The sequence below is a fragment of the Melanostigma gelatinosum genome, assembly GCF_949748355.1.
Source record: "Melanostigma gelatinosum genome assembly, chromosome: 4".
NCBI lineage: Eukaryota > Metazoa > Chordata > Actinopteri > Perciformes > Zoarcidae > Melanostigma > Melanostigma gelatinosum.
Window position 1 is genome coordinate 26,090,984 of NC_136637.1, and position 27,475 is coordinate 26,118,458.

General features: G+C 43.7%; 1 protein-coding gene across 1 annotated transcript in view; it reads right to left on the reverse strand.

Moving 5' to 3' along the window:
* Nucleotides 1-27,475, reverse strand: part of unc13a (unc-13 homolog A (C. elegans)) — a gene marked incomplete at both ends in the record, with an annotated part of 48,697 nt that overhangs the window by 10,144 nt on the left and 11,078 nt on the right. Inside the window, 34 exons of the mRNA XM_079267030.1 lie at nt 2,680-2,803; nt 3,353-3,499; nt 3,606-3,694; nt 4,246-4,323; nt 4,450-4,527; nt 4,640-4,783; nt 5,376-5,472; nt 5,592-5,718; nt 6,563-6,648; nt 6,820-6,953; nt 8,334-8,468; nt 8,813-8,902; nt 9,261-9,329; nt 9,508-9,661; nt 9,772-9,935; nt 10,842-10,957; nt 11,110-11,279; nt 11,828-11,969; nt 12,229-12,456; nt 13,644-13,863; nt 13,969-14,043; nt 15,462-15,540; nt 15,704-15,750; nt 16,702-16,795; nt 17,242-18,054; nt 19,585-19,704; nt 20,901-21,096; nt 21,708-21,737; nt 22,202-22,256; nt 22,523-22,593; nt 23,013-23,136; nt 24,006-24,123; nt 25,666-25,765; nt 25,869-25,898. Coding sequence (XP_079123156.1) covers nt 2,680-2,803; nt 3,353-3,499; nt 3,606-3,694; nt 4,246-4,323; nt 4,450-4,527; nt 4,640-4,783; nt 5,376-5,472; nt 5,592-5,718; nt 6,563-6,648; nt 6,820-6,953; nt 8,334-8,468; nt 8,813-8,902; nt 9,261-9,329; nt 9,508-9,661; nt 9,772-9,935; nt 10,842-10,957; nt 11,110-11,279; nt 11,828-11,969; nt 12,229-12,456; nt 13,644-13,863; nt 13,969-14,043; nt 15,462-15,540; nt 15,704-15,750; nt 16,702-16,795; nt 17,242-18,054; nt 19,585-19,704; nt 20,901-21,096; nt 21,708-21,737; nt 22,202-22,256; nt 22,523-22,593; nt 23,013-23,136; nt 24,006-24,123; nt 25,666-25,765; nt 25,869-25,898 — 4,544 coding nt within the window. The remainder of the gene's footprint in view (nt 1-2,679; nt 2,804-3,352; nt 3,500-3,605; nt 3,695-4,245; nt 4,324-4,449; nt 4,528-4,639; nt 4,784-5,375; nt 5,473-5,591; nt 5,719-6,562; nt 6,649-6,819; nt 6,954-8,333; nt 8,469-8,812; nt 8,903-9,260; nt 9,330-9,507; nt 9,662-9,771; nt 9,936-10,841; nt 10,958-11,109; nt 11,280-11,827; nt 11,970-12,228; nt 12,457-13,643; nt 13,864-13,968; nt 14,044-15,461; nt 15,541-15,703; nt 15,751-16,701; nt 16,796-17,241; nt 18,055-19,584; nt 19,705-20,900; nt 21,097-21,707; nt 21,738-22,201; nt 22,257-22,522; nt 22,594-23,012; nt 23,137-24,005; nt 24,124-25,665; nt 25,766-25,868; nt 25,899-27,475) is intronic.

The following is a 27,475-nucleotide window of genomic DNA, read 5'->3' on the forward strand; positions in this document are numbered from 1 at the left end:
AAAATTCAAATTTTGCAATACTTTTATCTGCGTGCGATATGCTCTAAAACTATTAAGTTATCTCCTTCCGCAATGGATATTGACTTAACAGACATTTATTATTTATTTGAATGAAAATCTTTGAGATTACCACTTCTAATTTTGAGGTGACATATGATCAATGACATTTGTTGTGTAGCATATATAATGCACATATTTATACCCAACAGCATATTAAATAATTAAAAACCTCAAGTGCCATTTGTCTGCCAAATATGTACTTTCACTTTTGATACTTACGTACTTTTACTGATATAACATTTTCAGAACAGGAATTTGACACATAATGGATTATTTCCACATTCCTTACTTGGAGTTCCTTTTTACTGAAGTGAAGGAACTGAATACTTCCTTCACCACTGGTTTCACTTGAAGGTTAACAATAAATAAGAGCTGCAGATCACGTTTACCAAGAAACACACATCGATTATGTTCATCAGAAAACACATCACTTCCTGTGCAGCACTGCACTACACCATGGAAAAGACGAGTCAAAGACATGAAGAGTCAAACTGATAAAGTCTCGTTCGAAAAGTCGTTCTGTGCATCAAGACCAGTGACACAATGCCAGCATCACAATCACCATGGTAACAACAGAACATGAAATCAAACCAGGACAGACCAACACGACAGGTCTGCAGAGACATACAGTACAGTGTTGTACAGTGTACTGAAAGAAGACTGCAGTGTTGAAATAGATCAGATGCAAGCAACAAACCCACAGTGGGCGGTGGAGGGGGACACAGTTCAAACAGGTGGGAAAGGTGGGGACAGTGGAGGGAGGGAGAGGGGCGTGGGGGTGGGGGTGGGGGTGGGTCAGGACACCAGATAACAAGCCACCGAGAGATCAGAGTCACCCCACCAGAGTCCCAGTATAAGGAAACAATGCATGAGAAGAAACAAGGCAACACCAGGCGCACGAGAGGAGGACCACTTCCTGTTTTATGGAGAGTGTTCGGGAAGAAGAGACAGCAGAAGAGGGGGGCACTGATTGGTGGAGACTTTTGAAAGGGTTGTGGGACCTATCAGAACCAGTCAGGAATGCACCATGCTTCTGTCTTCTCGAAAGAGAGACAGTGTTGGAGGAGAGGAGAAGAAGAAGAAGAAGGTGAAGAGAGGAGAAGAGGGTGAAGTAGGAGAAGAAGAAGAAGAAGAGGAGGAAAAAGAGAAGAAGAAGAGAATAGAAAGAAGAGAAGAAGAAGACAAATAGGAAGGAGGAGGAGGAGAAAAAAGAACAAGAAGAAGGCAAAGGAGAAAAAGAGAAGAAGAGACAGATTGGGACAGATCTGAGAGGTGAGAAGGGAGAGGGTGTGATGTGGGGTTAAAAAACAGGGGAAGATCGCAGCCACATATAGCAAAGAACCAACCACCGTGGACGGACAGACAGACACACACGCAGGATTGCTGTACTTACAATCATCTGTGGAGGGAGAGCGGTGGGAGCAGGATGTAATAGTAATCACAACAACAACCAGAGAGAAGGGTCAGTCAAGCTGCAAAGAGCCCCACATCAATAAAAAAATGAAATACAAGGTTGGGCCTGAGGGCTGGAAGGACGTGGACCAATTGGCATGTCTAAAGCCTGGACTATGTACAGGTAGAGAAGTGAGAGAGGCCGGTGGTGAAGTAACTTTACTCCGATGAAATTATTTAGAATGGAGCAAATAAGTGTTTTAGCTTTTAACAGCAACTTCACTTGCAAACATAGCCATTCTGGAGATGATCATGTGGTATTTGCACACGTGCAGAACTCACTATCTTCTCCTGTTTCTGTTCCTCCCTCTTTTCCCTAATTGGATTAACTCAATTGGACAGGGGCTAACTGCAGGCCGATGGCTGCTGAGGCTGAACCAGTTGTGTTGATAACTGGCTAGCACAGAACATGGTAACCAGAGATTAATTATCACCTTATTAAAAGTGATATGAGGCTCTTTAATTCATAACCAAACACAAATAAGAACACATATATCCAAAACAAAAGAAAACAAGAGGCTGCTTTCCAAAATGTATGATTCCTTTTTTTTTTTTTTGGAAGTAGGCCAGATCCTTTGGGCAAATATTTTCTGCCACTTTGTTATGAGTTACTCATAAATCAGAAATCTCTCCAGATAATCGTTGGCTGACATACTGGAGAGCAGCCATGAGCTGGTGTAAGAATGATATGGTGCACTCCTTTTCTCTTTTCAGCTTTTTTTTTTTTCTTCTTGAAAGGGAAGGGTCTCATCTTGGTTGTTTGGATGAATGAAGGCACTGGGGGCGATGCTAAATATAATGTGTGGATAGAATGCCATATAGAAATTGATCTTTTATCAGAGGGCCATCTTGAGTCGCAACACACACGCACAAAATGTCTGCCTTTGTATTGCCTTTCCATATTCTCCACCTCCTCCTCCTCATTTTGATGCCGCCTCAGCAGTTGGAGGTGTGTGCATGTGTGTTACATGTACTGCCGTGATCATCATAAGATCTTGTATTCGTATATCTCCGTAGCAACATCCACACTTGCATATATGTGTATCTTTATCCACAGCAGGCACGGTCAGCATCGAGTGCCACCGTGTGCGGCCGAGCATCATTATTGTGTGTATTTGTACGGCTGTGCGCCTCTGAATGCGTGTTCATACGTCTGTGCACTCTCACCGTATGGTCTGTGAGCGGCGGCAGAACGATGGTCTTCTCCATGGTGTTCATCACCAGCTTCCACAGCTCCTTCAACACACGTTTCAGCACGGTCTTCTCACAGATCTTAGCAAACAAAGTCAAGCTGGCAGGAGGTGGGGGAGACAGAAGACAGGAAAGAGTGGTGATTAATAAGCAGCAGAAAGGAGGCAAGCGCTTTTTTTCATGAAAAGAAAAATGATGATCAAGAATAAAGAACAAAAAAACGGGTTGTATACCACCAAAAAGTCTTTCAGGGAATTTCTTTTCTGCTTCTACTCACCTAGACTCAGGCATGCTCACGGACGCCTTTTGTTGTCAATCTTATGTCTCGGTGAGCAGTTTCAGTGATAATATTAGTTTGGCACAATTCATAACATGACTATGGAATCAAGTAGGAATTTCTCTCAAAAGTAGCGAAACTACATAAAAACAACAAACTTGTGTGTGTGGATTGCTGTTATAACTCCTCCTGGGCTGCAACTTAGCTTCACCGACATCTACACCTTCACTTAAACCATGATGACCAGTCAACATACCTTCAAATTGCATTCAGAGACAAAAACAAGCATCTATGAGTTCCTAGGTTAACAATAATGAAATGCTGTCAAAGCTGAACTATCCCGTTCAGAGGACTCCACTAAAATGGCCTCACTTGCTGTCCAGGAACTCCATGATGGGCTGCAGGACGTTGTCAGCATCCTGGGCAACGCTGCTGGCATTTCCCACATTTGAGGTTCCCTTCACCTGAGCCAAGATGTCTCCCATCTGCTTCACGCTCTCCTCTATGTGAGGCTGGAAACTACAGGGGAGAAGCAGAAGAGGCTTTTAACAAACGCCTGTCGGTCTGTCTGAATATACACCACCTTAATGTGATCTTATGACTTTGTGTGCGAGTGTGTTTCTACCTGACAGAAAAGATCCTGCTGAGATCATCCATGACATTGTTGAGCTTAATCTGCAGGTCTTTCAGGATGTCGCTGGCCTCCACACACAGCTAAAGTACGCAAATGGAAACACACACACACAGAACTGGTTGGAGTGACTTTTGCTAACTGTTAGGCTGAACTGTTGCTCATAGTTTAGCCTTCTCAAACCTTAGCCAGGAGCAGAAGGCTAAACTACAAGCAACATTTTCAGTGAATCTATTTTGTCAGACACTCTTTTTGATAAGTCCGACTCGAGGCGCCAAAGGGACGTACAAGCGCATCTGTATAACAGCCAATAGGAAGGCCCCTTCTCTGAACTGACCTGTGATTGGTCAAAGTCTACCATCACAAGCTAGATTTTCTTATACCTGAAAGAAGGGCCAAGAGGAGCAGGTATAGATTTCTCCCCGAGGCATACTGAATCACAGTATGCTGAAAGGTTATGACGACATTTTTGCCCATTTGACGCAAAAAATAAAACTGCAAGTCCCAGCTTTAAGAAGTTTGTACAAGGCAACTGAAACCAAATACTAACATACGCACAACACTAAGCTGGTGAATAATACCGGTTGGGAGTTGAAACTCGAGACAGGACCAAGAAAAGAGAATCATCACTCACATCTTTTCCACCCATGGCTTCAAACATCTTCTCCAGCTGAACTCTCAGCTGCTGGATGTTGTTGATCAGGATGCAGGGCTGAGGATAGAAAGACGAATGATTGTACTCTAATGTATTTTTTGTTTGCAGTTTTTTAATTAGAATTGACAGAGCTGAGTCCACTTTGAAAATCCACACAGGTTCATCAGGTCTTTCGCCACTTACCACTTTCTCCATGGTGACATAGTTGGCAAACAACTTGGATATGATATCAGCATAGGAAAGAAGCACATTGCTGATGGTCTGGAGAGAGAAACAAGAAAGAGCAGCAGGTCATTAATCATCACGCTGTAGTGAAAACTACTTCTAAAGATTTGGCACGGTGTGATTTGACTGCAAATTGAACTGAATCTACCTTAGCAAACCGCTTCATGTAGTGCCCTACGATCTGCGGATCAGGACACTCGAGCTTCCTGATGATCTCAAAGCTCTGGTTGAGCTGAGAAAACACATCCACCACCGAACAGGAGAACAGAGCATGTTCTGATGTGACCTGGAACTGCAGGGCAGAAAGGGTGTGCAAGGAGATTAAAAAGTGGGACGATGCGCAAGTGATTAGGGATGAGTAGGAGTAGCAGGTGAGAAGCGAGCAAGATGGGACCTCTGGGCACTGAAGATCATACAGACGGACCATTAGATGCTATTTTAAACTGAACCTTTGATATCTTTGCCCACATGTACTGCGCCTCAGACCCCCGACAGACAACCAGCCACAGACAGACATCCGGTGACAGTTGGGAGCTCCTGTCCGTCGTCACGTAATTGGCTGCTGGTTAGCACCTGGTCCCTAATTGGCTCGAGGTGAGTGTGTTTGTGCTCCTCTGGGGAGTCTGGGTAATGACGTGAAGACAGCTTTCCTCCAGTCAAAACTATGGAATAAGGCCATTAATTCACACTGACCTGCTGTCTCCCTCCTTCAGTTACATGCACGGCTCAACTTTGGTTGATAACTTTGCGTGTGACAGAGGAAGTTCAAAGGATGGATGACAGTAATTCTGCATGAACAACAATGGCGACTCAGCGCTTGCAGAGGAGTGAAAGGGAGATAAGGAGAAAAGGAGATAAGGAGAAAAGGAGCTGGACATTTTTACCCCATCTTTTTTGTCTCTCTCCAAAGCACCGTGCAGAAAGTCCCGAGACACTTCCTCGTTTTCATCCAGCCACTGAATAACGAATGGTTCAAACCACCTACGGAGAGCAGACAATATATGCGTATCTACAAACTAGGAACCCAAAATAAGACCAGACGATAGCTTTCTATTGCTTTTTTTCCTGTTTTCAGTGTAAGTTAAAGAGTTGCTACTCACGCAGGATATTCAGGCACTCTGCTCTTGAAGAAGGGCAGGTCTTTGCAGTACTCGTTGTACAGCCACTTAACCTTGAAGTGCAGGTTCATGTAATCCGCACTCTTGCACAAGCGATTTTTTTCATGTTCTGAAAGAAAGAAAGAGGACAAATGCAAGCAAATTTCTCTCCTGGCATTTAAGCTATGGCTACCTGCAATTTCAACAGGTCGATTGTTGTCGTAGTTGTCATAGCCCAACTCAAGACTGAGATTATTAGGAGAGGACACCAATCACACCACTTTTATTCAAGAAATCAAATATTGATCAAACCCAAAACACTGTGGATGACCTTTCAGGCTTTGCATAATTGACAAACTTTTCCAAAGGTTTGATCAAAACTAGAGATGCACCGATACCGATATTGGGCATCGGTCAGATACTGACTCAAATCGCTGGATTTATATTTATGTACATATTTGTCTTACTTTACTTAAAAACGTTAGGACACCATGTTTAAGTCAAGTCTGATGGTGCCAGCCTTACACATAAAAGAATGATCACAGTCACTTCCACAGAGTGAGGCATACAGTTTATTAATAAAAATCTGGCATCGGATCGTTACTCCATATCGGCCGATATCCAAAGTCCAGGTATTTGTTTCAGGACTAAAATAGTCAGATTGCTACACCTCTCATAAAGAAAACACCTGGTATGAGGGCAGGAGGAACACCAGGAACTTTGAACTAAATCAGACATATCCATCAAAAATGTGTTGGCTGTTTGCTTGAGCTAAAACAAAAGTCCTCCATATCTCAGATTTGTGTGTAAAGCTTAACAGATAAGGAGCATCATTAAGGCCAACTACTGTATCTTTACAGATTTCCACTAACGCTAAGTCTTCCAATACTTCCATTTGGCGGGTGGCTTACCACATATTGGAATGTACATTTACTTAAAATCGTAATCGTAATCTATCATTGACTTGCACTCACCCTCCATCGCATACTTCATATCCTGAGCAAACAGGTTCCACATCACTTCAGCGCTGATCTTACCCACGTTGAGCTCCTGGGGAAATCTTGATGGAGGACAGAAGGAGAACGGCTTACTCTATTTGCACTTAGCGAGGGAAGGTATATGAAATTGAGAGAGCAGATAAGAGACGAAAAAGAAAAACAAAAAAAACTGTGGAGAAGAGATGGGGAAGGAAATGTGATCAAATACATAGAAGAGGAGTAAAGAGACTCACTGGTTTAGGCAGGGAGTGTAGGAGTTCTTGTCCTCCTCGATAATGGAGACGATAAGTGTGATGAGTTTGGACCAAAAATCCAGGTTTTTGATGCAGGGTCCCTGCTCCTCCGGAGGCACGACGCCCGGTTTGGCCTGGAAAAAGCAGTGACACAACTAGAGTCACAAAGAAACCTACATATCCTCTTTGGGTTGATATTAGCTTGATGACTTTGTTCAGTATGTGATGAGAGGATCAGCATCTCTGGCAACAACTGCCAACCTGAGGAGTCTGTAAACAATTGTACTCAATCACTAAGATTTTAAAGCCGGTTTAAAACAATTTTCTTATCATCATTAAACATTAAACATTTTAGGTCATATACGCACCAATTTTATGTTATTTCTTATTGTCTGAGAGACTTTTTCGGAGGGGTTGTTGTTTTTTTCTTGCTGTTCAAACAGCTTTGAACAGACTCAGCATGTCAACTGTCTGGACGACTTCTTTGAAATAGCTGACGGAAAAAAACAACTAAGCCTGAGCACCGCAGGGGTTGAAGAATGACCTCGCAGAGATTTCAGCAAAATACAGCAACGTCCCTCAGGATAAAATGCTTTATTCAAAGGGAAAAAAAAGGCTTATTTGAAATTCACGAGGGAGTCTGAATGGAGTTGCCGCTTTAATGAGGACTTAAAGCAAGTTCTAGAAATCCCTGTTGAAATCCGATTGCAGGAGTGATGGATGGGAGAGCCTGGCCGACCTCGACTAAGAGGATGACGGAGACTCACCACAACACAGACGCACTGAGCAAAATACAGACATCAAGCTAAGGAGTTTCACTTCCAGGAACATTTTTAAGCCAAGCTCAGTCCGAGAAACCTCTCTTTGTAACAGTTATTCATGAAGGAAACTGCAAGATTTGAATGATTAATACGGCCAACTCTTTCAGTCAGTCTGGAGTCAGGCAGTGACTTATCCTGCGTGTTTCTTCTGAGAGAGGGAACCAAATCACAGCCAAAGAAAAAGAAAAGTACATCAATCATTGGACATCTACAACAAAAAACATCACACCGACGCACCCAAAACAATCTTTTCTGAAGACTATCCCAGTATTTGTCTTGTGTAAGTAAACCTAATAAACTAAGTAAACCTACATTGGAAATATATTTTCAAAAGACACTATTCATTGAATGAGCCAAAACTGTATGTTTCCTGTGAACACAGAAGATTATTTTGTCTGACCAAGACGTGACGAACTCCTTTAAAATCTGTCCTCTGTTTTTGATTTCTATATTTCATCTATTTTGTTGTATTTTCGAATTACAAAAAGTGCACGTAGCAAGGCGCAAACTATTTGTTGTCTCTTATTTCCTTACACTTGGAACTATGATACTCACATGACCTTTGGCAACACTGTACTAAGTTACGGTCGGGTCAATAAAGCAAATTGAAATTTGAACATTTCGAGAGGGGGGAAAGAGAGAGAGAGATTTTCACGAACACCTACAGATATTTAATAAACTGCTGCTTCTTACCGGGTCTGTCTGATACTCGCGGCTGTACAGCTCATGGCAGTTATTAAAGATGTACTCGTAGGTGGAGTTGAGGCAGGCTTTGACACAGTCCTTCACCACTTGACTGGCTCTGGGTGGAGACTGAAGCTCTTGGACCTGAAGAACAAAGTCGGCAAAGTAGACATAAATTCACCAAATGATGGCATTCCAGAATTGTTCTCATGCTCATCTCGATTGCAAAGACAAATAAAAAATCATTCTTCTGAAAAAATCTAATTCTACAGTCGAAATTTCAAGATGAACACCAAATAAATATTATTATAACATAATATATTGAATTGTGCTTTTCAAATCAGAGTAAAGAGGAAACTGTTGATGAACCTCATTACATCCTATATGTGTAACACACTGAGCTCAACAGTCTGATGGGTAGGTGGGGTGCAGAAAATACAGGCGATAAAACATGCTTTGACAAACGAAGACAAAAGAAGGGACGGTACCTTCATTCTGAAGAAGGTGATACTGGTGAGGAGGTCCACTGTGGACTTGAGGTCCTGCAGCCTCTCGGGACTGCTGGCAGGGAAGTTGTTCTGCAGTCAGACGAAGAAAAAACTAAATACAGTGAGGCACAACACATGACTTCGTATCCATCCTCGTCCCCCGTGTGCTTGTGTGATCCAGCAAAGGAAACACTTGTTACCGTGTGGGTGTGTGCAGTGTTTCCTGAATGTGTCTGTGCATGTTTTAGAGGAGCTGTCAGTCTCATTAACACATCCGCCTGCTTTGCCTCACTGCTTCTCTCAAAGAGGAAAGGAGAAGTACAGTAGAGAAAAAGAGGGGAGGTGGGATGATGTTCTACCATGCAGTCTGACTATCCAGCCACCATCAGTTGTCATCTATTATATAAACGTTTCACAGATAATATATCAGGGCGGAGAGCAATCTCACTCGGTACATGGAGAGGTCGATCCTCAGAGAGTTGTGAAGCTGGTCTAGAAGCTTGACAAATCGCTCTTTCTGTGGGAATTACAACACAGATTTGAACATTACCAGACAAATAGCAGCACCAGGGTAACAAATAAGCACTTCAGTTTTGTACCTTTAAGGACATTTTGAAATTGTCTTTTTTCTTTAAGCACCAATGTTGGATGGAAAGAATGTAACTGTTGCATTTAATGTATCTGCCGTGACTCACCCCAAAGTTAGAAGCAGCAAAGCGGTCTGAGGCAGAGACGTTGTTAGTTGTCTGGGTGGTGTGAGCGTAGTAGGCATTGATGTTAGCCAGTAGGGTACTCATCACTGCAGGCACACCTGGGCACATGTACTTAGATGAAAGGCAGGCAAAGTGACTGCAAAAGAGGGGGAGACGTGTCAGCAAATGCAGGATTAATGACATGAAAACAACCAGCAATGCCCGCAAACACACAGCCTTCAATAAGGCTTTCAGACGGTCACATACGTCATGGCTTGGTAGATGGACTCCACTCCGTAACGCATGGCAAACTCATCTACAATCTCCTGGGGAGTCTCCTCAAAGTAGACCTTCCATGCGTCATCCCCTTTGGCATCGGGGATCTTCACCACACCGTTGTTCTGGATATCTGTCACATAGTGGAAGAGGTTCTACACGGACGGAAATAGAAAGGAGTTAGAGGGAGAATTGAACGAGGTGTAAAGAAAAAGAGGAGAGTGAGAGAACATACAGAAGAGAAGGTAAAGAAAGGAACAAAACGGTCAGCATCCGCACATCTTGTTGTAATCAAAGTTTCTAGATGTTTCATTGTACAAAAACAGAGCCGATTACAAGATCTGTTCATCTTTAAATGGCTGTGCTCCACAACTTGCCAATAAACTACATTATGAGGCCAACACGAGGCGCTGTCTGGACTTCTGAGTCGGCTACGTGGTTTATGGCAGCAATAACAGCGGGCATTTGTCTGTTGAGCTTCGGCTAATATGCTCTGGTTAGTAATGGGCTGCCTAATGACTCCATGCAAGGCTGTGATTGGTCTACAATCAGTCAGCAGAGTCTTCTGTTTTATCTGTGCAAAGCAAACTTCACATCAACTTGAGTTTCATTTGGAACGGATCTGAACATTCAAGTGAATGAACCTGTTTGGCATGGTTCATAAAGATGACTTTGCACAGAGATACTCACAGATGCACAGACAACACACAGCTGTAGAAAAAGTACTAAACCAACAAATCCAAAAAATATTCCAATTATTTAAAAAAAATGCTCAATCTGCTATAAATGTGCAGTGTACATACAATGCAGAGAGTAGAGACTCAAAAGGCTGCATAATGTTGCCTGTGCAGACCAATGAGCTGTAAAATGTACCTGTTCAAAGTTAATGTAGTGATTTAAAAATTACAACATTCCTAAATATCTCGTGGTAAAGGTACAGAGTCTCAAAAAAGCACATATAAAACACCAGTGCTTCAAAACAGCATTCAAGTAGAGCTCTTTATGTGTTCTATTACTTTCTACTACCTTCAAACACAGAACGCACAACACACTGAGCTTACTTCATGCAAACAGGTGTACTGAACGTGATAGGGGGCGACCGTCTCCTCTCCTTTGATCTCTACATTAATGTGCATGCGGATAGCTCCAGACACGGCGGATTTGTCTGTACGCTTGTCTGTGAAGAGCACAAGACATACAGCAACACAGTTACAGAGCTGAAAACATCGGATTCAGAGAAGTTAGGTCACTCATACAACTGGAAGGTGCGGTGAACTGCTCATGGCAGTAAGAAGCAGTGGCATCAACACGTGCGACTCGTCAACTGACCCAGATTGTACCAGACGTCCATCTCGCCGCTCAGAGTGCGGACCTCGATGATGGTTTGACCGAGGAAGTCGTCCGACTCCCGTTTGAACTTCTGCTTTACGCGAGACTTAATGTCGTCGTCCTCGTCCCACACTCGCACCTTGATGCGGTCGGAGGAGTTGTGACATTCACTAAAACAGACGGAGAGTACAGCAGTCACACTGACAGTTGGCCAAGAAAACCAGATGGATTACGATCATGATTGATGATTGATTAAACATCAAAAGTGTAAGCAAATAAACAAGCCTGAAACAAATATGTTGATTTGAACAGAAAGCAGATAAAACATGTTTAACAGCAGCAGTTCGACAACTGCAGCTGGAAGGCTTCAGATGCATTGCGTGATTTCAGTGAGTGACAATAGTTCATGCCTTGTGTGGATCCTATGTGTGACTGATGCAAGAAAACACCATTCAAAATATGTTTCAGACAAAACGAAATAGTTTCTGGAAATTAATATTCATCCTGATTAAATAGAAGGACAAATGTCCTCCAACCTTTAAGCTTGGGCTCTTCGAAACAATGATCAGGATTTTCTACTACTACGACATTTGTTTGCATAAAATCTTAAATCGCTGGAAAAAGAACACAAACGACATAATAACTGGTGAATAAAAACATTATTTGCAGACTTAACTCTTCCAAATGTCACATGTGTTTCCAAGAGTTCCTGACTCACAAGTTAAACGTCTCCTCCCAGACAGGGTTGAGGTTGCCGTAGATGGTCTTGGTCCTCTTTTTTGTCTTTCCCACCTGGACGGTGACATAAGGATCACTGGACCCGGTTTTATCCTTGGCTTGTAGACCCTGAGCACACAACACTAGGAAGAAGAAAGAAGGCTAGTCAGACACTGTGTGTGTGTGTGTGGTTGGATGCAAACAGATGTCTGTTAAATCGTCCAACCTTCTACTCTACTGCCCCACAAACGCCACCTGTGCTCTCTTCCTACAAACGCCAGCTTGCCTCTCTTTACAGACACAAACACCTGACACGTGCTGTCCCTTCTCACTTTGATGTTGACAGTGTTGGCCAGCTCTGTTCAAAGCTACAGTACTGCACGAATTTGACTCCACTCTCACCTGTGATGCAGATCTTGGCCGACCATTTCGAGGTGCCATCGAGCACGCTCTGTTTGATCTGCTTCATGTGGGTGACGTGGGTGGACTTGGGGGCGGCGAACACCTCCTGGATGAGTTCGAAGATCTCTGGTTTGTTCCTCTCGCGGATCTTCATGCGGTCTTTAAGAACCATGATGATGTTCTGGGTTCGGTCCTCCGCGCCGTGTTTGGAGCTCTTCTCTGCGGCTCCTGGTTAGCGTGAAAATTAAGATGAGAAAGAAAAGGATGAGACTTGTTTAATATGTATATAGAAGTGTTCTGAGTTGGCTTTTGAACAATAGAATAGCAGTAAACTGGAGGATACATTTCTACAAATTGCAGGAAAATTTGAAACTGAGATTTCAATTTAGAATACAGAGCAGATAAGAAGACTGCGTAGGTGATGAAAAACTTGGCTACATCTCATGAATGAGAGGCGGGCACACTTGCAGAGCTCTGAAATGCTGAGTAAAAGAGAGACAGGAAAAAGAGGCGGGTGACAACAAAAGACAAATGGCTTTTAATATCCTCTCAAGAAAGCAAGGAAAATAACAAAGTAGGAGTGAGAGGAGGAGGAGGACGGTGTGCTTGGCATTGACAAATAGAGGTGAGAGGAAATAGATGGACACTAGAGAGTTTACTGTCATTAATAACAGAAAACAGCAGCACTGTCAGCACAATACGACTAAAACATAACGTCAGCAAATGCTTGTTCAGCTCCTGTAAATATTCACACTGAACACCATGTGAAAACAATGTTGCATCAAAGCTTTTGCTCTTATTCATCGCAGAATATTATTGACTGTGAAAAGCGAATCTTTGGCCAAGCTGTAAATTTAAAATTACACATTTAAAGGAAAATTTAAAGGGGACATATCATGCTAATTTTAAGGTTGATAACTGTATTTGGGGTTTCTACTAGAGTATATGTAAATGCTTTAACGTTCAAAAAACACTATTTTTCCCATACTGTCTGTCTGAATATACCTGTATTCACCCTCGGTCTGAAACGCTCCGTTTTAGTGTCTGTCTCTTTAAGGCCCCAACCCCAAAAAAAGACCTGTGTGCTCTGATTGGCTTTTGACAAAAATATGCCGCACCTTTGCAAAGGCGATGCGAAAATATGAAGCTAACAAAATCTGCCAAACAGCAAGCTCACTGATGAACACTTTATATCTCATTTGAGCCAGGCCAGCTGTTCCCCCTCATTTCCAGTCTTTGATGCCAAGTTAAGCTTACCGTCTCCAGGCTGCAGCCTTATATTTAATACAGAGATATGAGAGTGGTGTCAAGTGTGTGTTTCTAACTTCATATTACGTCATCATATTTCAAATCCAGCTTCTTATCAATGCTTTATGGGCTAGAATGGGGGTAATGTTGTTTGACTTTTCACTTACTTTGCAGACAATCAGCATTGAGTAGATCTTGGCACTTCTCGTGGCATTTGACTCCACACTCGGTACAGCGCATGCCCTGGCGGGCAATGCCCCACAGCAGTCCCTCACACTCGTAGCAGTAGGTGGGCGTGGTGGCTGTCCACACCTCAAAATTGTGTGGCGTGGTGCAGGAGATGGGATAAATGAGGGCCTGCAGGGTCTTCTTGTAGACATGGCTCTTCTACAAAGGGACAGGAGAGAGAAATGCAGGGTCAACAGAGTTTGCTGGAATGACTTTGGACTTGACGTGAGATACTTTGAATAAATATTGTAAACGAGCACTGACCAGTTCTTCGTTATGCAGGGTGCTGGACGTCAGGGCCGAGGTGATGCCAGCCTTCCTGGAGTTCTGAACCAAGGACTGGGTGAAAGGAAAAAGGAGGGGTCAGTTTCTCTCAGCTCCCACCACAATATCTTATTTATTTTTATCAAGACGAATCTCAGTGCAGCCTATGAAGCAATGTGTATTATTACTCTCTGTCTGGCAATCTTCCCCCGAATAGCAAACTGGAGGTGATAGCTGCAGAATGTAAAGTGCTTCCTCTCATAAGAGCGATTATGCCTTCATAACCTAAGTGTTTTGAAAGCAAATGGTGTTGGTGTTACTCACCATAGCCTGTGGCAATGCAGTGCAGGTGGGAGGAACAAGGGAGAGATTTAATATTAGAAAAAGACAAGACAGAGAGGGGGGACATTTAGAAATGTTGAGAAAGGATGCATAAAGTCTGTGTTTATTGATCAAACAAGAATGGACATCTCCCAATGCTAATTAGCTTTCTTGTTGAAAGAAAACCGTTAAATGTAAGGTTATAGCCTGCTGCCAGTTAGCTTAGCTTAGCACAAAGACTGGAAACAGGGGGAGACAGCTGGTCTGGCTCCGTCTGAATGTAATAAAACCCGCCTATCAGCAGATCTATAACGCACTAATTAATATGCTCAATCAATCAATCTTCTAACTCTCAGTGAAAAAGCCTCCAAGGAATTTCCTGAAATGTTAAACTATTTCTTCATGGTTTGCTTTCATTTGTCTTTCTAAAAAGCTGAATCATGATACTGTGTGTGTGTGTCTATCCCAGCCTGGTCTCTAAATATTACGTTCCCACACAATGAAACTGTACTTTCAATTACGTGTCGAGAGAAACATATTTTCTCCTGTTTTTGTTTTGCGTATCACAAATACGTGGGGAGGATGTTGGGATGGACGGGTCAAACCAACACAGGACGTTCATCCTGGAGGTCGATCCATATTCTGATTGTATTCATAATGGCAAGTAATACAATACATTTTAACAAAAGCAGAAATGTGATAATGCTGACCAGACTGTGTCAGTTTTCTCCCCAAGGATTTATATTTCTAACTGTCTTATTCCTAACGAGGCAATGTCAGGGGGACGATGGCAGCAATAGGTAATGAAATGGTCTGTTATATGCCAGCATCTAGCAAACATCAGTGTTAGTCAAAGGAAACATCTGGCCTTGCCAGTGGGCCCTGAGCCCTGCAGATCGCCCTGTCAGGCTGTAACAGGAGGGAAATGTATCGTCTGGTAGCAGATGAGGATGTAATGCAGTGTGGTAAGAGACAGTAAGGAAGAAAAGATGAAGGGAAAAAATCAATGCGGTAAAGAGAATTAGATGAGAAAGGACTTCTGAGAATTAGACGGAAAACAGAAGCAGGTTTAATGTCTGAGAGCTCTCACTGCTGAGCCGAGTGGCAAATGGACTGGGAAGATGTGATACACTTCGTCAGGGGAATTTTAAGAGATGAGTGCAGAAACTCACCAGATCTCTGACGAGAGGCATAGCTTTCCTCTTCCTGAGGTCTGGCATACTGTCAATGCTGTACAGAGCGCCACCCATCCTGGAAAACATGCACAGAGCAGCATTCAACAGTTCAGCTACAGTTGCTAACAAGAACCTGGACACGACAAATCAATCATACATAAATACATGCAGACATTAAGCCATCGGCTTGCCTTTGCGGTTGGTGAGATCTGAGTGGTAACAGTGTCATGGTTACTTACCCTGCTGATAAAAGCAGAGAGGCTATGCCAACACTTTCTCCTCGGGCCTGAGGAGAAAGAGAGAAATGAGATGAGGCAGAGAGGCAAGCATTAGAGCTGTGGCTGGAAAAATGGGAAGCATGCTGTAGTATGTGGTGCTTGTAAACACTGACAACAGCAAAATCAAGAGATACTGTATGGTGTTCCTGAGCAAAAAGCACCGTTTCATGGCACGTTTCACGAGTAGCTGTGGCCACAAGTGTTCCCAAAATTCACAAATGAGTAATATAACGGTGGCACAAGTGGGATATAGAAAGAAAAAGGGGGAGATGAGGAGAGTGGTAAAGCAGTGAATGTGTTTCAGAATCATCGTGCATAAAAGTAGATTCCAGCCAGATTGAGGTCCGTGTAATCACTCTTCTAATTATATCTGCTATGTTCTTTGTCTGCCTGCCCGCTCAAAGAATGACACACTGCATTGATACTCACGTCACGCCGACGGACAGAAATAGTCATGATTGGCATAAACGCCAGGCATTCAAAATGACACTTAGCAGGCGTACAGCATCTTCCTATGTGTTGTAGGAAGCCTTAAATATCTATGAGCTGGAACGGGACACATGACATATAAATTAGATTGATTAACACACCACTGGCCACACCCACCTGAGCGTCTGCTGCAGCCATGGGTAATCAGAATGGACACCATGCAAATCGCTACGAGGATGGCAAACAACTGAAAAGACAATAATGAAATGGCAAAACAGTACAAGGGGTAAACAGAAACTACCGATTAAGCACAAGACAATATCATCCACAGCAGTAACTAAAACAATGGGAAAAACATGGTGTCAACAAAAGCTGGAAGAAAACACAGCAACGGTAGAACATGCAGGGACTGATGCAAGAAGTCAGTGAGCTCAAATAGTAGACTGAAGCATTTACCTGGCACGGATGCACACCGATGCACACTGAAACACACACACATGCCTCACACACACACACACACACACATGTACCTCTTGCAGCTGCAGTCGTACTCTGCTGAAAAGTCGAAGCCAGTTGGCTTTGGCTCTGGCATGACCGGGTTGCATGATTTCTCTCTTTGGGAAGCTGAAAGAATGTTGAGGAAAAAACGTTATTCATACGTGTGCTCTCTGTTAGATGATGTCGTGAGCGTACAGTAATTATGGGGATAACTATCTAATCATATTAAACACATTAATAAAGTGGCACTTTAAGGTGATTTTGCACACTGCTTAAGAGAAAACATGAGGATAGAAAAATATATAAAATAATTAAACAACTTTTGTTGGCTGTATTATTAGAATGACACTGGTTCATCTGCACAGGCACTACATTTTAATCCTATTCGTACCTCTTCCCCAGTTTCCTATGTTCCTCCTTTGGGTAGTCTGTATATACTGAATGTGCTGATTGTTACTTGAATAAACTGCCAGGTGAACGTCTTTGTACCAATATGTAGCTGCCTTCGTGTTTACAGTGAGTGAAAGCCTATTTTTCCTCTATGAAGCTGACAGTGTATGAACAGTGTTCACCTTGAAACAGGTGGCTCCTCCGCTCTCTCTACAGGAGCTGGAGGGACACTCTCTGCCACTGGAGGCTGCTCGGGAGGTCGAGGTTCCTCCAGCGGCACCTCAGACATGGGTTCGGGCCCCAGGAGCTCGGTGCCTGGAGCTGGGACCTGCGATATCGTCGTTGGGGTGGATGTGGTGGCGGTTGAGAGTGCTGGCTGGGTGAGTGCGAACGGAGGCTTGGTGGATTCTGCACTGAAAGGGGGCAACGTGTCGTCCTGTTGGACTGGAGGTAGACTGGGAGCTGTGCTGGGGGGCTGGAGCTGATCATGAGCTGGCCGCTGCTGATGCAACGTCGCCTGCTTCTCCAGCGGTGGCCTGGCGGAGGACAGACCATCAGTGCGGGGCATCAGGGTGGGGGCAGCGCTCGTGGGTGTTGGGGTGTAGGGCGGCTCCTGGTCTTCACTGAGAGTGCCATCAAGTGGATACAGTTCTTCTCCTTCCTCAAAAGGTATCTCCTCCTCATCCTCGTAGTTGTACTCTCCTCCCTCCACGTATATGTCGCCCTCTCCTTCGGCATACAGCGCCCCCTCTTCCCCTCCGTCTTTGAGGTAGCCGCCCTCGTCGCTGTAGACACCCTGGGGGTCCTCACCGTCCCAGCCTGGGGAATCCTCTTTGCCGTAGCTGACGGAGGAGTGGCAGGAGTGGTAGGAGTCGTTTTCCTCGTAGAACTCCGACCCTCGCAAGCTCTCGCCATCCCTGGCGACAAACTCCTCGCTGAGCTGAGAGCTGCCTCGACTCAACTCGCCCGACGAGGCGTAACGACTGTCGGTGGGACTGAGGGGAGGGGGAGATACGGACACCTGTTACATAACACACACTTACACAGGTTCAAACGAAAACTTTCCACACTTGCACAACGAGGAGTTTGGCTTTCACAGTGACAAGGAACTTGTGTTGGGGCCAGGGAGGGAGACAGCTAACCAATTGGAACAGAGGAGTGTCTTTATCCAACCAATGAGACAAATCAGGAGGGGTTTGGGCTAGTGATGCATCTACGCAACTACAAGGAGAGTCATCCTTTTAGTAATGGGTTAATACAGCAACACACGGCATACAAAAGCACAAGATCAGCAAAAACACAACACATTTTTCATGAATCAGAGATATAAATAGACCTATTCAGTGAACCTGGAGAGGCTGAGGGTAATTTATTACCCTGGCAGAACAAAACCAGTCTCTCTTTGCAGATCAATAAGTTAATAATATTTATTCACGATGATGAATGAGGCTATTAGGCATTGAGGCAGACTATGAGTCAGAGATTTGAGACACATGCAAAAACAATTTCTCACACACACACACACACACACACACACACACACACACACACACACACACACACACACACACACACTTTATTGTTTTGTTTCTATTGATTACAGTTGGTGCAATAACGCATGATGCAGGAGCGGTAAAGGAGAGAACTGTATCATGGCTTTTGGCTGTGAGCCAGAGGGAGTATCGATGAACGGACACATCAACACTCACACAATGACGACACTCCTGTTCTTTTCTATTCATCACCTATCTCACCATCTCTCTCTCGTCCAACACAAAGACCGACACGGACGGTGACAAATGCTTGCATAATGCTTCAGTCGACACACATGTCTGCCCTCTTTCTCAGCAAAGAACAAAAAAACATGATGAAATGAGGACGACAATGTACGTAATCTGTCTTGGCCTCTCTGCTGCCCCGTTATTAGGCTCCTGCTGTCTTGGTGGAAACAAGTGGAAATTAAAAGTGTAGAATTAACAAGTATGGGACACCCAGAACAAGACAGGGCTCTTCTTACGGTCTCACATTCAGGATGAGGCTGTAATAATAGGCTGCCGCGACAACAGATTCCCACACACACACACACACACACACACACACGCGCGCGTATTCACACAGGCTCTTACACAAACTCCGACAATTAACCTCTCTGTCGCAGACTGCTATGAGACGACACGCACATACACAGACACACACAACTCGTCACCCACACACAAAAACACAAAACTGCGCAAAACTCATAAGAGTCCAACAAAGGCGAAGATGAGAGTGAAACATTTGTGAGACGGATTTGTGATCGTTCACCAGGAGGAACACAGTGGATATAGATGCAGGAGCAGTGTAGTTTTCCATGAAATAGTAGAGAATATACACATACAGAGATAGGGTAAGAGCGCATGCATGCAAGCACAGCGAGCGAGGAGGACGGGACAAGTCCACCACTGACGTCACAGCGAGACGGAGTCACAGGCCGGAGCAAGAGAAGGAAGAGGAGAAGGAGTTGGAGAGGAGGTACAGAGACCCACCTATCGGACAGTGAATGCCTACTGTCTAGAGAATACTGACGACTGGTGCGCCGGCTCGACCCTGAGCCTGAGTCGATATCGCTGCGCCCGTTGGTGGCCGAGTCTAAACTACCATAGAGTCTGGTCAGAGGAGTAAGGAGGGAGGTAGGGGGAGAGGGAAGAGGTGGGAGAGGAGCATCAATGATAGCTCAGTGCAAATCTTTCAAAGAAAGTTCGAACCAAACTCGGCCTCTGCACGACCCGGTTACAGGTTGGGGTTCACACTTGTTCAAGCTCGCCTTAAAATAACAGTCGGGTGTAAATATGAACTATGAGGCAGTTTGTGCTTGCTGTAATTATTCCTTCTGTACATACTGGCCATTAAAAGACCCCTTCCCGTTGTGCTCACAATGTAAATAATAGGGTAAAACAGTTCTGTGCCAAAATGTCTTCCAAAGTGTATCTGACGTTAATACAAGGCTTAAGCAGTGTGAGTTATTTAAGTCGAATGAGTGCATCTATCTGTTGTCTTTGTATTACTGTCTTACCCTCTCCAGCTCAATAAGGAAACACAGACACAAAGAGTGCCTTTTGTATTAAAAACACTGACTTTGGAACGTACCACCTTGATTTTGTCCCCCATCATTCAAATTAAACTGAAATGATGAATTTACCCTCCTTCACACAGACACTTGAAGATGGAGTTTACCCATCTGAACCTAATCAAATGAAAAGGTCAAACTTTCTATTTCTGCTTTTTTGGAGCATTGCATGACTTCTAATCACCTGCCACCTTCAAAAAGAGAAGTTCAAAACATATTTCAGAAACACTGTTATTTTCTGCACAGAATGGTGCAGAGGAGACCACATGGGCCTTCTGATGCTCACGCACTCAACGTGCACACACGCATTCACACGTGCGCACGAAAGATAACCACAAAGGCCCACTTCATACTGTACATGACCTGCATACAAGAACAGTGCTGCCCCAGCGTGCTTGTATACACTGAGGCCAGAGTTATTCTCTAAAAGAGGAGAGCACAGTGGGACAACATGTTACATGTACAATACAGTGAAACAAAAACAAGGCCACAGGGACTCAGCTGTCTCACGGCTCAACGTTAGTCTCCAAATAGGAATATCTGCTTAAGATGGGGAGTGTGATATTACAACTTTAATATTAAACATTCGTCTTTTGCTGTTCTTCTCTTTCTGTCTCATCCAAAACAAACCCTTTTTATCCCTGTTGTTTATCCATTATGACATCCAGCCATGGTAATCTCATGAAAAGGAAACCACTCAGTTGTGGCTACGAAGTGCCTGCAGGTGCTCGTTACCTCATGGCTCCGTGGTCGTAGTTCAGCTCATGGATGTCTTGGTTGTAGGATTGTATGTACTGCTCCTGCCTCATGGGATACTGGTGCATGGAAGCGTTGGGCTGCGAGGTGGTGTAGTAGGGAGGCGGGATGCTGTTACTGGTCTCGCTGCGGTAGTCGCTGTCCCTGTCCTCCACGGCGCTGTCTTGATCCTCGTCTGTTCACACGAACACAGCAGGAGACGAGAAGAGGACAACGGGTCAGAATTGTATTACACAGGATTTCTGTATGGTGCATGTGTGTGTGCGCAATGATGTGACAAACAAACAAACACAAGATTAATAGAGCAAATAAAAAATGCTAAATGCTAAAATGTTTATATATTTTCCATAAAAATGTATGTTTTCATGTTGTAATCCTACTTAATATATTTTTAGTTCCTTTATACATTAGATACCTGATACTTTCTGAGTGATAATTGTCGTATTTGCATCTTTACGACAAAGACTATTATCTATTTTACTGTCTCATAGTCCACAGTGGAAATTGCGCTCTTGAAAAAACTCATTATGCATCTTCACCAAACACCACAGAGATTCATTTACCAGAACGTCACTGAATCTAATTCTACCAGATTGACTTTAAATCCATTCGGAGAATATAGATTTGAGCTGAAAGGAAGTGCAGAGAGGTTCAGAGAGATATTTGCACGGCAGCTTACGGTCTCTGAGGAAAACTACACAAGGAGATCATTACATTAAGTGAGACATGGACAATGAATACAGACTTACTCCAAGTCATTAGCAGAAACGCATGAAAGAAACTTACTTTGTTGATCTCCCCACAGACTCCAATTACCTGCAAGGAGATAAAGCGTTGGGGAAACCAAATTAAACACATCAACAGTCAACTAAGTCAGGTAAACAAACATGCACAGCCCTGATACATCCTTATTTAAAGATGTAAATACGTGTGCAAAGGGTTCTCAAGTCAGTGTGTGTGTACGTGTGTGTGAGTAAAGAAACACAGAAGGTCTTTAGAGAAGCTTGGATCAAAATGAGCGTGTGTCATCATCACTCAGACGGACAGACAGACAGGATGTTGTGTGTCTGACGACCAATCATATGTCCATTCACATTCATCATACATCTAGCACCTATAAGTCATTCTACTCGTGATCGGTCTCATCAGCTTTCCTCCCTCCATCCTTCTTCTCTCAGCCTCATTTCTACCGTCTGGTCTCGTTCTCAGTGCGAAGGAGCAGAGGGGGTGAGGAAAAACAAAACGCAACAGGAGGCGGCGGACGTAGAATTGACACTCACAGCACTGTGTGGTTGGTGCGTGGAGAGGCCGCTCCTGTTCTTCTTGATCGGCATACTGAGAGGGGAAAAAACAACAACACGCATTTTAGGAAATAAGATCCAGCGCTTCTTCTGAGGGAAATCGCTGGTAAGAATATCGACTCTGTAATTCTGCTGTTATTGGCAGCCATGGAGTGTAATTAGAGAGAAATGAAGAGGAAACACTGAGTAGGAGAGGGATCATGACAGAAAATAGGATAAAAACGAAATGTAATAAATAAGAAAATATCGATGACAGATGGTGCAGAGAGATGGGACTGAGGAAGAGATTGAAGTTCTTACATCTTGATCCCTCATGGCATTTAGTTGTTCAAGTTTCTTGGCCCAGTATCTCGCCTCTTCCTCAGGAATGTCTGCAGCACACAACACAACCACGTCACTCTACTCAGCACATCAAATACATATCTCTCTGTGCAATAATCTATAAGCACTGGAATAGAACCAAAGAGCAATCCAATTGATTGCTTTCAACGTCATGGCAAGAGCATTCGATAGTAATGGATTTACAACGCAATATCAATTAAAAGCACTCAGTGCAGTGTTCGTACATTAGCGGCTGCAGTAGCAGCAACAGCACTAGTACTCAGAGTAAATATCAAAGTGGTTGGGACATCAACTGCGTGTTGTAGTAGCAGTTCTAATTCAAGCAACAGTGCTTTATTACATTTTATTGAAACATATCCATATGTCTAAAATGTAGCACGTATAAATTAAGCAAGTTACAGAATAAAGCACAAGGTGGGATAAGCACAACTACGATGAGAGGACAAACCGAGTGGCAGTTCAAAGCGGGTGTCGAGCAGCAGCCTGTGAAAGGTCGGGTCTTTGGTTCCACAGATCTCATTCTCAGCCATGATCGCATTGGAGTCCAGAGTCAGCCACTGACCTGGACCCTCCTGGAAAAGATCGAGGAGCAGAGAAACATGGCTTCAGCTATACGTACTGCGTGATACAAATATGCTGTTTTTCTATGACTATGATGAGTCTAAATATCTGCGGTGAAAATCGTCTATTAGTGAGCTTTAGAGGTGCTGGTGGACATGTCTTGTTTTGCAAACAATGTCTATTAGTTTACAAACAATATTCCCCATTTCCCCACCTCACTTCCCCAGATCAGAGAATAAATCACATTAACATATTACCACCAACAAAACAAAAACAAACTGGGTGTCATAAACTCACACACAAAAACTAAAGAGTAGCAACAACACAACAGTACAAAAATAAATACACAAACAAAAAATAAAAATACATCAAAATGAGTCCTAAACTCTAGGTAGTACTCAACATCATTGCTTGCTCAAAGGTGATTCTTATGTGTATTATTTAAGGAAATGATAAGATTGTTGCCTTATGTGTATAAAGTGTACAATGTATTATGTTAATCCATTCTTTTTTTTCTTCCAATAACAATCAATAAGCTAACTCATGTGTATATATATATATATATATATATATATATATATATATATATATATATATATATATATATATATATATATATATATATACACGCACACTTTCTGTGTTTTTGAGTGGCCATGACTGAAAGAGTATAAAGGAACTATGTCATGGCAGGACCCAAGCAATTGCAGTGTCGATTGTGAGGTTGTTTGCATGAGTGGTTCTCGAGAAAGCTGCAAGCAGCAACACCACAGGCCAAGTATTTTGGCCCGTTCTGAACTGGCACGTTATGAACGGGCACTGCAATTGTAAAACCTAATGCTGGGAGCCAGAGAGAGAGGGAGAGAGAGCGAGTGCGTACCTCATTGGACTGCCGTATGTCGCTCAGGGGGATCCATAAGGTGCCCACCATGGTGTCCCAGATTAGCCCTTTATTCCACACCTCCACTGTCAGGCCCAGATCCAGGCGGTTTATTTCACTGATCGGCAGAAAGAGGAAGAGGTGGATGAAGAAAAAGAGAAATTAGTTCGGAAAAAGGTGTGAGACAGAATGTAAGAAAAAGCTGACTGGAGACAGGCTTGTATAAAGACACCTCACTGCACAGAGGGCTTTCAACAGAAACAGTCTGTCATCGGGAGCTGCACTTAAATCTGGAGATGGATATGCACCGTGATTCAATCTGCAGAGGGAAATGAGTCACTCCTCATGAAGATGGAAATAGAAGGTGATTGTCAACTAGGCTGCTGGCAGGATAGAAGAGAGAGCCCAGCTGGGACAACAGCAGAGACTATCTATATTTCTGTATGACAAACATGAGTGAACTCATCGTTACTCATCTTTCCATCAAGCAACGCTCATATACAGCAAATATAACTCGCATTTGTAAAGTGATTACAAATCTGACTGGCAGATTATCAGATCACTACGCAGCTCTTATTGTCAGGCAGTGCGCTTCCCCGAGCCCACCGGCTGTCTTAATTGAAAACCTAATAATAACCACAGCTTTGATATGTAAACACATCGTTCGGTTTCCTTGGAAAGTGGAGGAGGAAATCTGGCAAATTCTGGCAAAATCTGGCAAATTCAGCCTGAATGTTGGGAAAGGGGAAAGAAATTGAGAGGAAAGGAGCGGGAGGAAGTGAGTGATCTAAAGAGGTGTGTAGGCACCATTGACTTGCATCTGCCAACTGATATTAACATCTAGATTTTTTTTTCTCGAACTATGTCAACTAAATTCACAACCATAATTGCAACAGCAAACATATTGCATTCTCGAAATACGTCCAAGTGGACATACTTTAATTTCTTGCATTAAAGCCCATTGAAAGTTCCCCTTCTTTAAGAGTAAAAAGATAAGTTCAAACTAAAACGCTACTGTGCCGGCAAAGCCAGAGGTTCATACACAAAAGAGAACTCCATGCTAGTAGCAGCTAATGTAGCCTCGAGCCGCTAGCCTCAAGCAGAGATGAGGAGCTCAGATTTGTTTTTTATTTTCAAACTTAGCCCCAGCTGACGCCGACTCGAGTGACATCACGCGAGGCAATTCATCCGATTTCATTCAGCCCCCTCTGGGGCCACAAACGGCTTTGTACGACCTGTTTCGCATATGCAGTGGTACTCCCTCAGGGCCTGATAACAGACGTTCATGTGTATATCACAACTCTTGGCTTATCTGACGCCTCCTTTGATTAATCTAATGCCGCCTTTCTTGGTCACATAAACTTTAATGTGTACAGTTATCAGCCTCTCTGTAAAAAGAGAAGGCTCATTGCACTACCGGTGCTATTTAAAGGAGAAGGCAGTGAGGGGAGAAAGCGAGAGAGGAGGATGGCTAGTGGGTGTGAAGAGTAGGGAATGTAGTATGAAATAAGAGTCGAAAATGTGCAGCAAAGTCTGTCCCCCAATTAAGCAACGTACAGGCCGATTTACAGAAGAGGACTGAGGCTGAAACGGGAGGAAAGGAAAAGCCTGGTGAGATAAAAGAGGGCAGAAGATGTGAGAGAGAGCAAGAAGCACTCACAACATGAAGTCCTGCTCCCAGCACGGCTGGATGCCGCGCACAGCGATGGTTGTGCTCTTAACATTCTGCACCTTCAGGGTCACGTATGTGTTAAATTTCTCTGTAAAAAGTATAGAATACAAACGCCATTGGTCATGATACTGTGTGTGTTTCTAGGAAACATTCTGATTCAGTGAAAAAAAGCAACTCATGGGTGAACTCACCTTGGGGTCCATCGAGCTTGGCTTTCTTCACTGCAAACAAATTGAGAATACAAACAAGAAATTAGGGAAAACGTGAGCTGTAATATCAAAATCAATAAAGTTTTCAAAGATTTCACATTTTCATGCTGCAAATATAACATTCAGTGAATCCTCAAAGGCTTTTCTCAGGCCTTTGCTTACAGCGTGATGGGACTTTAACCTACAGTCCAGGCATGCCTCTGCATGTAGCATGAAAGTACAGCTGGTGATTGACAGGAGCCTGGCATTTTTAAAAAGAGAGAGGGGGGGGGGGTCTGCTCTTCTCAGTCTAGGACTCCTCTTTCCTCTCTGGACAGAATGCCAGGATCTCAATATGGAAGCCTGCATCCGTTCAGCAGGAGGTGGCAGGATCTCTGAGTCACTGGGCCAGGAGGACAGTTTGTGGAGGCGAGAGTAAAAGCTGATGCCAGGGAGGAGAGTGGCCCCATACCTCGTCCTCTCTGAATGATGTATGTGCATGTAATCCTGGATGGTTGACAGCAGGGGGTGGTGGATAAAAGATGGAGCGGTGCTGCTTTTCTGCCTAGCACAATAGAAGTGGCTCTGCTGAGGTGCCACTGCCGGCTCCTCCATGCAGGGACCTCTGGAGGTACCAAACTGACTTATAAAACCACAGTGACGTCAACAGTCTATTCATTATTCATTCAATCCGGCACCCCGTCGATGCCCAGCATCCCCATGTTCAGCAGTGAGGTATTAATATTCAGAGCTCTGGGTGGTTCTCTTTCTTTTTTCTTTGATCCCTGCTGATTGCCTCTTTTCACTGATGTAACATTTCAGGAAAGACATACGGGGAATAAGCATACTTTAAAATCGAAATGAACCTTAACTGACAAAGAAACACACTCTGAGTCACTTTCTCAGTCGGTGGCAGCAGAACAAGCATGATCATCGTTGTGGACAAATTGGCTTCTAAAAATAGCGTCACCCGAGCAAACCATTGGGATAATGCTTATTGCTTAAATATCGGTGTGATTCATGAGGCAGGTGGCGGAGCAAGTGGATCGTAGCCCAACTTTAAAAGTAAAATCCACATCCTGATGATACTTCAGCTGCTGATGAGGCAGCCACACCTCAGCGGCAAGGAATAATATTTTCCATGGAAGCCTTGAATAAAGACTTTGAGAAGGAGGCGTTTAAATGAGTTATTTTCTCGCTTTGGACAGTAAATGACAGATTCAACTTGGCTGCACCGTTGTCAACACTCTCCCTCTGTCTCATACACTGTCCTCTCCTCACCATCGACCAGTCATCGGTCCTCTCACTCAATCACTCGCTCCTCCTGCCATGTGTATGCACGTGTGCTTCCTTTCTATCTCTTTGTCTCGTGCTCCATTCATCTCTCTGTGCAGCCGGATGCGGGCAGAGCGAGCTGCACCCCCAACACTAAAAATAACCACTTCAGTGTGACAGGGGTGTGTGTTGGGAGGGGGTGCTTACAGCTCACAGGCAGAACCACCACTGCTGCAGTTACTGAACAGGGGAACGAATGAAAGGGAGTAGGTGAAAAGGAGTTACATATTTTCTGCAAACCCTCAAACCAATGTTGAGTCCCTGCCACAGCAATT